The sequence below is a fragment of the Salmo salar genome, chromosome 19 (assembly GCF_965601325.2).
Source record: "Salmo salar chromosome 19, fSalSal1, whole genome shotgun sequence".
Taxonomy (NCBI): domain Eukaryota; kingdom Metazoa; phylum Chordata; class Actinopteri; order Salmoniformes; family Salmonidae; genus Salmo; species Salmo salar.
In genome coordinates, this window is record NC_138309.1 from 32,539,118 (window position 1) to 32,552,518 (window position 13,401).

The window sequence follows — 13,401 nt, forward strand, 5'->3', positions numbered from 1 at the left end:
TGGTTGTCCTTCTGGAACGTTCTCCCATCTCCACAGAGGAACTCTGTAGCTCTGTCAGAGTGACCTTCGGGTTCTTGGTCACCTCCCTGACCAAAGCCCTTCTCCCCCGATTGCTCAGTTTGGCTGGATGGCCAGCTCTAGGAAGTCTTGGTGGTTTAAGAATTATGGAGTTCTGTGTTGTTGGGGACCGTCAATGCTGCAGAAATGCTTTGGTACCCTTCTCCAGATCTGTGCCTTGACACAATCCTGTCTTGGAGCTCTACGGTCAATTCCTTCGCACTCAAGGCTTGGTTTTTGCTCTGAGATGCACTGTCAACTGTGGGACCTTATATATGAGGGTGTGTGCCTTTCCAAATCATGTCCAATCAATTGAATTTACCACAGGTGGACTCCAATCAAGTTTGAGAAACATCTCAAGGATGATCAATGGAAACAGGATTCACCTGAGCTCAAATTCGTGTCTCATAGTAAAGTGTCCATATACTTACGTAAATAAGGTATTTCTGTTTTTATATTTAATACATTTGCAATCATTTCTAAAGTCCTGTTTTACCTTTGTCATAATGGGGTATTGTGTGTAGATTAATGATTTTTAAAAATGTATTTAATCCATTTTAGAATAAGGCTGTAACGTAACAAAATATGAAAAAAAATCAAGGTCACTGAGGACAATGTCAGGACCTTTTTAGGACATTCTCAGGACTTTCCTTTTACTAGTCCTTTGGACATTGCATGATGATTCCAAGGGAACGTTCTCTGGGGGACCTTTTTATAGTTCCTGGTTTGACCTGTGGACATCTTTAGGACGCTCTTGGGACATTGTGTCATGGTGATCTGAACATTCTTGGGGCGTTGTGTCATGGTCCCTTGGAGGTTTTGTCTAGATACAGGAATGTCCCGGGGACGTCCTGCAGAAAGTTTTTAGGACGTTCTTTCGACATTGTGTCATGGTCCCCTGAAGGTCTTGTCCACGGTTTGTCCCAGAGGACCTTTTTAGCATGTTCTTGGGACATTTTGTCATGGTCACCTAGAAGTTTTGTCCCGTGGACATTTTAAGGACTTTCTTGTGACATTGTGTCATGGTCCCCTGAATGTTCTTTGGACTTTTTGTCATAGTCCACCGAAGCTTTTTGTCATGTAATGGTCCCAGGTGTTCCAAACCATTATAAGTAAAGAAATTAAACGATAAGGGGGTTTTAAGGCAAGTGGTATCCTGTTCAGCTAAAATAGTGTACACGTCTTTAATCACTGACAATTTGATTACATTTGACATGATCGCTACTGACTTTACTATATGACCCCACCTGGGATTTGAACTCAACAACCTCTGGATTTGGGGATATGCAGATTTTTCTGCTGCACCACAAACTAGAATATCAGAAGTCCCCTGCACATTTATTACCTACAATACATCTCTGCACTTAGCAAAAGTGAGCCATCTGCAATGCTATTTTGGTTATCAGTTAATCTGACTATTCTCTAATTGATTTAATTTACTTATTTCAGCAATTTGAGTTTGGGTTTTCAGTATAGTTGTCTAATATTGGTGGGTCATATTATTCTGTTTTAATGTTACTCCTGAATCACCACAACAAATGTAATAGTTTTTCTTCAGTGTATTTTTTAACAGAGCTGAGATTGATTTTGAAGTGGAAAGTCTTGAAATCAGTCATTGAGTATGTTTACATGCACAGTAATAATTAGATATTAAACTGATTATGGCAGTAGGCAGATTATGCAAAAGTCATCTAAACACCTTACTCCGCTTATCTTAATCGGAGTCTGTTCAAAATCAAAGTAAGCGAAGGCCGATTAAAATACCTGGTTTTCTGAGAAATCGTTCAAATTATTATGACATGTAAACCTTACACCGCTGGAATGCCGATTATTTGATTTGCGCATTTGCTAGCACCAGCCGAGCAAGCCTCCCTCTTTAGCTTGAGTGAAGCGAATTCGGAGCAACTGAATGTATGCGTCATAGAAGTAGTTTTCACAGAATCAAATATGCTTCCCAAAAATAACATGGTCGCTTTTCAAGTACAAAACTTGAAAATAGAGGAGAGCTGCACACTCTAAGAGCTCAGATGCAAAAATGTAATGTCCAACGTTTCGACAGGCAAGCTGTCTTCATCAGGGTAGAATCACAAACACTGCAGGGTGACTCGTTTATGTATTGTCAAAAGACACACACAGGTGTCTGTAATCGTGGCCAAGTATGCCCTAATATCATTGGTTAATTCTCAAATATTAAAATGACATACAAAGAACAACATACAAAAAACAAATGGATAGCATACGATCATAGATTCAATTTAGACTACATAAGCCTACAAACAATTACAATGGCAAAGTCACAATAATCACAAGAATGGCTTCAGATTAAAGTCTACGTTGAGGCCGAAGGGAGCAAGGGTCCTCCTCCGCTCCTCCCTGCCTCCCCCTCTTGCATTAACACACAACCCTTTTCTCTCTCCTCTCTGTCCTTGCTCCCAGATCTGGCGTCTCCATCAACGCATGTTTGAATCTGTGGCACTGCAATTGGGGGCGTGATTGCGAGTGATTGCATTGTTTTGGCTAAGAGGAGAGCCCAGAGGAGAGAGTCCAGGGGTGTTGCTGTTTCTGCGTCCTCAGGTGCTGTCAGCACCAGGTGTCCTCCAGCCATAGTAGACTAGAATAGGGCCTTGTTTTCCAAAAGCCTTTGTAGCATTATGATCATTGTTAGAACCTTCTTACGATGTATCGTTGGTATGTGAGGTGTTTCCCAGAGCCTTCATTAGTAATGTGGCTCTTAAAAACATTTGCACATCTACTACTGATCCAGACCATACGTAGAGCAGTCAAAGTGATCATTAAATCCTTTATTCACAAAATATCTCAATTAAACATAGAATCAAGATGTTCAGGCTGTCTGACTATGAGTGCCGATAACTTCAGATTTATTTTTGGACCTTCCTCTGACACAGCCAAGTATATAGGTCCTGGATGGCAGGATGCTTGGCCCCAGTGATGTACTGGGCTGTACGCACTACCCTCTGTATCGCCTGACGGTCGGATGCCGAGCAGTTGCCATACCAGGCGGTGATGCAAGCGGTCAGGATGCTCTTGATTGTGCAGCTGTAGAACTTTTTGAAGAACTGGGGATCCACACCAAGTCTTTTCAGTCTCTTGCGGAGGTAAAGGCATTGTCATGCCCTCTTCACGACTTTCTTGGTGTGTTTGGACCATGATAGTTTGAACTTGAAACTCTCGACCCGCTCCACTACAGCCCTGTCGATGTGAAAGGGGCGTGTCCAGCCCTCCTTTTCCTGTAGTCCACGATCATCTCCTTTCTTTTGCTCACGTTGAGGGAGAGGTTGTTGTCCTGGCACCACACTACCAGGTACTCTGACCTCCTCCCTATAGGCTGTCTCATCATTGTCGGTGATCAGGCCTACCACCGCTGTGTCATCAGTAAACGTAATGATGGTATTGGAGTCGTACTTGGCCACGCAGTCATGGGTGATCAGGGAGTACAGGAGGGGACTAAGCATGCACCCCTGAGGGGCCCCCGTGTTGAGGATCAGCATGGCAGATGTGTTGTTGCCTGCCCTTACCACCTGGGGGCGGCCCGTCAGGAAGTCCAGGATTCTCACATAGGTGTTCATTTTGTCCAGGTGGGATAGGGCAGTGTAGAGTGCGATTGAGAATGCGCCATCTGTGGATCTTTTGGGGCGGTATGCGAATTGGCGTGGGTCTAGTGTTTCCGGGATGATGGTTTTGTGAGCCATGACCAGCCTTTCAAAGCACTTCATGGCTACCAACGTGAGTGCTACAGGGTGGTAGTCATTTAGGCAGATTACCTTCACTTTCTTGGGCACACAGATTATGGTGGTCTGCTTGAAACATGTGGGTATTAAGAAAAACCCTGGAATGAGTAGGTGTGCCCAAACTTTTGACTGGTACTGTATATCTATGTTTTACCTCTAAATAGGCTTTGTTTTACAATAAAAGATAACACACACTGCATTTTAAATAACCTGTTGGGGGTAGGGGGCAGTATTGACACGGCTGGATAAAAAAACGTACCCGATTTAATCTGGTTACTACTCCTGCCCAGTAACTAGAATATGCATATAATTATTGCCTTTGGATAGAAAACACCCTAAAGTTTCTAAAACTGTTTGAATGGTGTCTGTGAGTATAACAGAACTCATATGGCAGGCAAAAACCTGAGAAGATTTCATGCAGGAAGTGGCCTGTCTGACAAGGTGTCGTTCTTCTTGTCTCTGTTTATTGAAGAGTGAGGATCTTAGCTGTCCCGTGACACTTCCTACGGCTGCCATAGGCTCTCAGAAGGCGGCAAAACGCTGAATCGTGGCTTTGCAGGCTCTGGCTGAAACAAAGTAGCGCGTTTGGGTAGTGGCTGGTTACAGTACTGTGAGACTCAGGCTCGTGCCCGCGTCGACCGAAAGCTTTGTTTTCTTTCCTCTGTTTAGCTAAATGGACATTCCCGGTCGGAATATTATCGCTTTTTTACGAGAAAAATGGCATAAAAATGGATTTTAAACAGCGGTTGACATGCTTCGAAGTACGGTAATGGAATATTTAGATTTTTTCTGTCACGAATTGCGCCATGCGCACGACCCTGATTTACCATTTCGGATAGTGTCTGGGACGCACGAACAAAACGCCGCTATTCGGATATAACGATGGATTATTTTGGACCAAACCAACATTTGTTATTGAAGTAGCAGTCCTGGGAGTGCATTCTGATGAAGACAACAAAAGGTAATCAAACTTTTATAATAGTAAATCTGATATTGGTGAGTGCTAAACTTGCCGGGTGTCTAAATATCTAGCCCGTGATGGCTGGGCTATGTACTTAGAATATTGCAAAATGTGCTTTCACCAAAAAGCTATTTTAAAATCACTAAATTGTTAGTGAATTCGCCGGAAGTTTGCGGGGGTATGCTAGTTCTGAACGTCACATGCTAATGTAAAAAGCTGTTTTTTGATATAAATATGAACTTGATTGAACAAAACATGCATGTATTGTATAACATAATGTCCTAGGGTTGTCATCTGATGAAGATCATCAAAGGTTAGTGCTGCATTTAGCTGTCTTCTGGGTTTTTGTGACATTATATGCTAGCTTGAAAAATGGGTGTCTGATTATTTCTGGCTTGGTACTCTGCTGACATAATCTAATGTTTTGCTTTCGTTGTAAAGCCTTTTTGAAATCGGACAGTGTGGTTAGATTCACGAGAGTCTTGTCTTTAAATAGCTGTAAAATAGTCATATGTTTGAGAAATTGAAGTAATAGCATTTCAAAGGTTTTGAAAATCGCGCCACAGGATTCAACTGGCTGTTACGTAGGTGGGACGAATTCGTCCCGCCTGCCCCAGAGAGGTTAAACAGTCAGCAATAATCTAATGAATTCAGGGCTTGTGAAATTATACCTAGGCTAAATACATGCCTTACACAACCATAAGACCCACTAATAATCAAATTATTTTAGCAAAATAGTTTATGTTGTTGCAATAATCACTGATCTGGCTTTTAGGTCTGTCTATGAAAATGCCATTTTTTTGACAAATTTAACCAGAAACATGCATAATAATAATTACCAACTTCTTGTAGCAGGCATTGTTGAAGATAACACATGTCTCATAAACAATCTCTCAAGCACAAGCCCACATGCTAGTGAGTAGCAAACTAATCTTTATATTTAAAGTCTAGCCAGCTTGGATCTGTTTGCTAGTTAAAATGGTAGAACAGTTGAATTGTTATGAACACACCCTTGTGTCCGTGTCCAGCTGTTTGAACACCATGCTAGCCTGTTCACTTTGTTCAGATGTAGCCTAGTGCTTAGAGCATTGGGCCAGTAACCAAAAGGCTGCTGGATCAAATCCCTGAGCTGACAAGGTAAAAATCTGTTGTTCTGCCCCTGAACAATGCAGTTAACCCATTGTTCCCTGGTAGGCTGTCATTGTAAATAAGAATTTGTTCCTCACTGACTTGCATGGTTAAATATTAAGAAAGTGGCCTATCTTATTTCTCAGAAAGAGAATAAGTTGCCAATGCCTAATATAATTTTTTTTATGCTCATTGCACATTTATAAAACAAAAATTAGACAGCTAGTTTAACAGTCTGTGGCTAAAATGCTGCTAGCGCTAACCGCGTGCGACAGAAACTGAGCATATATTTTCCAGAATCAATATTCATTGATACTCCTATTTTAGTAATGTCTGCTCTTTGTGCAGTTTGAGGTTAAATTCTTGTCTATTACAGTAAAATAATGTATCAATGTGTTTCGGTGTCTATAAAACTGATTATGTTGGATCAAACCTCAAATGCAAATAGCAAGTTGAAACCGCTTGTTGTCAGAGAGGAAGAAGTTATATTTAATCTTTGTTGTTGTAAGTGGCAGAGGTTTGGTGTGTGTGTGTGTGTGTGTGTGTGTGTGTGTGTGTGTGTGTGTGTGTGTGTGTGTGTGTGTGTGTGTGTGTGTGTGTGTGTAAATGGGAAGATGCACAGTCACAGCAAAATAAGGCTTCATGTTCATTATATAAATAGGCCCGTTTAACCCCCTAGAGTTGATTTCCTTGCCCAAGCGTAAATTAGCATAATAAAAAAACTCACAAAATCACGTGTAGCCTCCGAACTGTTGAAATGGAAAGATGAGAATCTCACAAACACAATGGTGTTCTCTGTTTTGCTCTACGACACCCACAAGCGTCTAGGGACTCAGCCGATCTGCCAACTTCTGTCTCTGGCAACCAAACAGTTTGGGCTACACACTAATAATGCCTCTATGGAAAGGTGACACTCCCACTAACATGTACATGTTGGTTGTTTTGCTCTACGATGCCCACAGGCCTTACAAGTCTCGTCTGAATGTCCCCCAGTACCAGTTGAAAAAAATTAATGGAAGTACAGTGATATCGGAAAGTATTTTGTTATGTTACAGCCTTATTCTAAAAAGGAATATATATTTTTTTTATCATTCTACACACAATACGCCACGACAAAGCAAAAACACCCTTTTAGAATGTTTTGCTAATTTATTTAAAATAAAAACAGATACCTTATTGACATAAGTATTTGGACCATTTGCTATGAGATTCAAATTTGAGCTCAGGTGCATCTTGTTTCTATTAATCATCCTTGATATGTTTCTACATATCAAGTCCACCTGTGGTAAATTCAATTAATTGGACATGATTTGGAAAGGTACACCTGTCTGTATAAGGTCCCACAGTTGACGATGCATGTCAGATTAAAAGCCATGAGGTTGAAAGAATTGTCCATAGAGCTCCAAGACAGGATTGTGTCGAGGCACATATCTGGGGGAGGGCACAAAAAACATTCTGCAGCATTGTAGGTCCCCAAGAACACAGTGGCCTCCATCGTTCTTAACTGGAAGAAGTTTAGCAGGCTCAGGTCAGGTAGAGGTCGGAAAATCCAGAGGTGGAGCAAAGGTACAAGACGGCAGGCAGGCTCAGGGTCAGGGACAGGCAGAGTGGTCAGGCGGCTGGTACAGGGTCAGGACAGGCAGAGTGGTCAGGCGGGCGGGTAGAGGGTCAGGACAGGCAAGGGTCTGGAGGAAACCTGGCACCATCTCTACAGTGAAGCATGGTGGTGGCAGCATCATGCTATTTTTCAGCAGCAGGGGCTGGGAGACTAGTCAGGATCGAGGCAAAGATGAATGTAGCAAAGTACAAAGAAATCCTTGATGAAAACCTGCTTAAGACCTCAGACTGGGGTGAAGGTTCACCTTCCAACAGGACAACAACCCTAAGCACACAGCCAAGACAACGCAGGAGTGGCTTTGGGACAAGTCTCTGAATGTCCTTGAGTGGCCCAACCAGAGCCCGGACTTGAACCCAAACAAACTTCTTTGGAGAGACCTGAAAATAGATGTGCAGCAATGCTCCCCATTCAACCTGACAGAGCTTGATAGGATCTGCAAAGAAGAATGGGATAAACTCCCCAAATACTGGTGTGCCAAGCTTGCAGCGTCATACCAAATAAGACTCTAGGCTGTAATTGCTGCCAAAGGTGCTTCAACAAAGTACTGAGTAAAGGGTCTGAATACTTATTTAAATGTGATATTTCTGTTTTTTATTTTTTATAAATTAGCCAACATTTGTTTTTGCTTAGTCATTATGTGGTATTGTGTGTAGATTGATGAGCAGAAAAAAACTATTTAATCAATTTTAGAATAAGGCTGAATACTTTCCGAAGGCACTGTATAGATATATATGTGTATGTATATATGTGTGTATGTATGTGTATATATTTAATTATTTTTATCAGGCGGTGCTGCTGCACCCCTAATTCCCATGGCTATGGATACTATAGGCCTCTATGTAGAAAAAAAAGAGGAAGACACAGACAGAGATGCTTTTTCCTAAGAGAAAGAAAGAGAGAAAATTGATCAGACAGAAAGAAAAGCAGCAAGGAGTCATGCTGTCAGAAAATGGTCACCAAACAGCAGTCAGAAGAATCTCCATTCATCTGTGTCTTCCCCACCCCTTCTACCCCTACATTTTCTCTATTATTATGAGCTGTGAAGCGATGTTTGCATTTGCTTTCCTGGTGGCCTCACACTAGCCCGCGGAAGCCAGATGCAGTTAGGGGAAGAAATATGGGTTCACAGAGCGATATTTCACTGCACCAGTGCGACATTGATGGATGACGGATCATTAGACATTTGCCAGTTTGCTTTGGTGAGGAGAGTTATGGTTTTGGGAGGTGGAAGTAGTGCACAAAATGGAGGATAGAGGAGAGAAATGTATTGATGCAAGGATATATTCATCTGAAATGTTTCAACATTTCATTTTCATATTCATCAAATATGGGCTATTATTTAATGTAGATGTATCATCCTAAATGTACTATGCCTTTATATTAAAGAAATGGTCATTGCAAGTATTCTAAACTGGTGATGAATAAAAATTTACCCAGACCCCCCTTCCTCCTTCTCCTCCTTTCTCTCTCTTTCTCTTCTTTTCCGTTGTTCAGTGATGGTGCTGCTGATCGTGTCGATGCGTCGGAGGAAGAAGGAACCGTTGATTCTGGAGGAGGCGAGGGACGTGAGGGAGAACATCGTCCGCTATGACGACGAGGGTGGAGGAGAGGAAGACACGGAGGCCTTCGACATGGTAGCCCTCCGCAACCTCAACGTCATCAGAGACCCCAAGGTCCGGCGAGACGTCACCCCTGACACCCACACCTTCTTCCCCTACCCAATGTCCTCCTCCTCGCAGCCTGTCTATAAAACCCTGCCAGACAATGTTGTTTTCCGAGAGTTCATCTGGGACCGGCTGAAAGATGCAGATGTTGAGCCGTCAGCTCCGCCGTATGACTCTTTGCAGACGTACGCCTTTGAGGGGAGTGGCTCGGTAGCTGAATCGTTAAGCTCCTTGGAGTCGCTAAGTACAGACTCGGAGCAGAACTATGACTATCTCAGCACCTGGGGGCCACGTTTCAAGAAGCTAGCAGACCTGTATGGCAACAGCGACGGCAAGAGCAACGGCAACAGCGTGTTGTCATAGCCAAAGCATTCCTGAACTTAGACAACAAATGTGTTGTGATAAAAAAAAGAAAATGAACAACTAAACTACCAAAGGGCAGAAAAGGGGGTGAGAGTCTGTGAAAACAAAGTCAGATTGGAAAAATACAAATTACTTCAAAGGTTGGGTTTGTTTATCTGCCTTGGATTTTGGATTTCAAAAAGGGTGACTTGGCATGTTTTGACAAGTCATTTCAAAAGTGAGTTGATGGAAGAGGAAACCTTGTGAGCAAAAACATTAAAAGGTTTCAAAGTTGGGCTGAGGTCCAGCGTACATGGTAGGCTACAGTATATTTATCTGGAGAAACCTGTTCTCTCATTCCTGACATGGGCACAGACCCAGCAGTCTTGCTTTGATGAATTCTCTTGCTCTTTTCGTAAGAAAACAAAAACACTTTTTTTTCCTGAAGTGCCCAGTCTCCGTTGGCTAATCGGTAGAGTAGTCACTCAACTGTTCATTTGAAAGTCATGAAGAGTGTCAACGTTTTGTTTTCGTTCTGTGTTTTTCACAGAGATTATGAAGAAAACGTATTAAGTCAGACTCACAAAGAAAAACCAAACATCAAATCAAATTTTATTGGTCACATACACATATTTAACAGATGCGGGTGTAGCGAAATGCTTTTGTTCCTAGCTCCAACAGTGCAGTAATATCTAACAAATCACAATACACACAAATCTAAAAGTAAAATAATAAATATTAGTACAAGCAATGTCGGAGTGACATTGACTAAAATACAGTACAATAGAATACAGTATATACATATGAAATGAGTAAAGTAGTATGTAAACATTATTCATGTGATTAGTGTTCCATTATTAAAGTGACCAGTGATTCCATGTCTATGTATATGGGGCAGTAGCCGGCTATTAATGGCTATTTAACAGTCTGATGGCCTTGAGATAGCGGGGTGAACAGGCCATTGTTTCAGGTGGTTGATGTCCTTGATGACCTGTTTGGCCTTCCTGTAACAACAGATGCTGTAGGTGTCCTGGAGGGCAGGCAGTGTGCCCCCGGTGATGGGTTGGGCAGACCGCACCACCCTCTGGAGAGCCCTGCGGTTGCAGGTGGTGCAGTTGCCGTACCAGGATGCTCTCAATTGTGCATCTGTAAAAGTTTGTGAGGGTCTAAGGGGCCAAGCCAAAACGCTGTTGTGTGATGTGTACGCCGAGGAACTTGAAGCTTTCCACCTTCTCTGCTGCGGTCGATGTGGATGGGGCATGGTCCCTCTGCTTTTTCCTGAAGTCCATGAGGGAGATGTTATTTTCCTGCCACCACTCTGCCAAGGCCCTCACCTCCTCCTTGTAGGCTGCCACGTCATTATTGGTAATCAGGCTTACTATGGTTGTGTCGTCCACAAACTTGATGATTGAGTTGGAGGCGTTTGTGGCCACGGGTGAACAGGGAATACAGGATGGGGCTTAGCATGCACCCTTGTGGGGCCCCTGAGTTGAGGATCAGTGAAGGGGAGGTGTTGTTTCCTACCTTCACTTGGAGAGTTCTATCGTGTTGAAGGCTGAGCTATAGTCAATGAAAAGCATTCTTACATAGGTATTCCTCTTGTCCAGTTGGGATAGGGCAGTGTGCAGTGTGATGGCAATTGTATCGTCTGTGGATCTATTGGGGCAGTAAGCAAATTGAAGTGGATCTAGGGTGTCAGGTAAGGTAGAGGTGATATGATCCTTAAAACCTCTTACGACACCAATCCCGTTAGCGGGATTGAGTTTGACAATAGCCAGTGAAAAATCAGAGCGCCATATTCAAAACCACAAATCTAATAATTTCTATTTCTCAAACATAGGACTATTTTACACCATTTTATAGATACACTTCTCCTGAATCGAACCACGTTGTCCAATTTCAAAAAGGCTTTACAGCGAAAGCGAAAGCAAAACATTAGATTATGTTAGGAGAGTACATCGACACAAAACAAACACAGCAATTTTCAAAGCAACTACATGCATCACAAATACCCAAAACACAGCTAAATGCAGCACTAACCTTAGACGATCTTCATCAGATGACACTCCTAGGACATCATGTTACACAATACATGCATTTTTTTGTTCGATAAAATTCATATTTATATATAAAAACAGCATTTTACATTGGCGCGTGACATTCAGAAAATATTTTCCCTCAAATACTGCCTGTGAATCAGTGCCACAATTTACAAAAATACTTGTCATAAACGTTGATAAAATATTAAACTGTCATTCAAAGAATTATAGATGAACATCTCCTTTATGCTAACGCTGTGAAAGATTTCAAAAAAGCTTCACGAGGAAAGCACTCTTTGCAATAATCTGAGTACTGAGCTCAGAAAAATACACTAGGCAATACAGATAGCCGCCATTTTGGAGTCATCTAAAATCATAAATAGCATTAGAAATATTCCCTTACCTTTGATGATCTTCATCAGAAGGCACTTCCAGGAATCCCAGGTCCACAATAAATGTTGTTTAGTTCGATAAACTCCATAATTTATGTCCAAATAACTCGTTGTTCGCGCGTTCAGTTCAGCTACTCCAAATGTAGGAAGCGCGCGGACAATGTCACGACGAAAAGTAAAAAAAAGTTGGATTTACGTTCGTTCAAACATGTCAAACGTTGTAAAACATCAATCTTTAGGGCCTTTAGAACGTGAAGATTCAGTAATATTTCAACCAGACGGTTCCTGTGTCTTGAAAAACGTTTTGTAACAGAGGATCCTCCCTCCTGAACGCGCACCAATGAAGTGATGTCCTTCCCTGGGTGACCAACTTCCCAGCCTTCTCATTCGGTCTCTGTTCATCGTAGACGCCTCAAACAACTTTGTAAAGACTGTTGACATCTAGTGGAAGCCTTAGGAAGTGTACAATTATTACTACGTCACTGTGTGTTCAATATGAAACGACTTGAAGAGAGCCCATGCATCCAGATTTCCACTTCCTGGTAGGATTTCTCTCAGGTTTTTGCTTGCCATATGAGTTCGGTTATACTCACAGACATAATTCAAACAGTTTTAGAAACTTCAGAGTGTTTTATATCCAAATCTACTAATTATATGCATATCCTAGCTTCTGAGTTTGAGTAGGAGGCAGTTTAATATGGGCACATATTTTTTTCCGAAATTGTCAATACTGCCCCCTATCCTTAAAGAGCTGTAAGAAGTTTAACTAGCCTCTCAAAGCACTTCATTATGACAGAACTGAGTGCTACGGGGTGATAGTAATTTATTTAAGTTATCTTTGCTTTCTTGGGTACAGGAATGATGGTGGACATCTTTGAAGCAAGTGGTGACAGCAGGCTGGGATAGGAAGAGATTGAATATGTATGTAAACACTCCAGCAAGCTGGTCCGCGCATGCCCTGAGGATGCAGCTAGGGATGTCGTCTGGACCGGCAGCCTTGGGAGGGTTAATACGCTTAAATGTGTTACTCACATCGGTCACGGAGAATTAGAGCCCACAGTCCTTGGGAGCGGGCTGAGTCGATGACACTGTGTTATCCTCAAAGCGGGCGGAGAAGGTGTTTACCTTGTCCGGGAACAAGACGTTTGTGTCCGCGACGTGGCTGGTTTTCCCTTTGTAATCTGTGATTGTCTGTAGACCCTGCCACATGCGTCTTGTGTCTTAGTCCCTGAATTGCGACTCCACTTTGTCTCTGTACTGACGTTTTACCTGATTGATTGCCTTACGGAGGGTATAACTACACTGTTTGTATTCAACCATATTCTCAGTCACCTTGCCATGGTTAAATGTGGCGGTTCATTGCTATTTGTGTCAAGTAGTCAAGTGTACAGATCTGTTGAAAAGGAACCAATGCTGTTAATTTCCTGAGAGAGCCCTGAAATCTGCGTACA

At 42.3% G+C, this 13,401-nt stretch overlaps 1 protein-coding gene across 3 annotated transcripts in view; it reads left to right on the plus strand.

Annotated features, from left to right (window-relative positions):
• LOC106578734 (cadherin-7-like) overlaps positions 1-12,730 on the plus strand; it is a 117,549-nt gene extending 104,819 nt beyond the window's left edge. For all 3 annotated transcript variants that reach the window (XM_045702227.2, XM_014157864.3, XM_082965707.1), the window contains one exon: positions 9,008-12,730. In XM_045702227.2, the coding sequence (XP_045558183.2) occupies positions 9,008-9,540 (533 nt within the window). In that variant the 3' untranslated portion in view covers positions 9,541-12,730. The remainder of the gene's footprint in view (positions 1-9,007) is intronic.
• Positions 12,731-13,401: the final 671 nt, after the last annotated feature.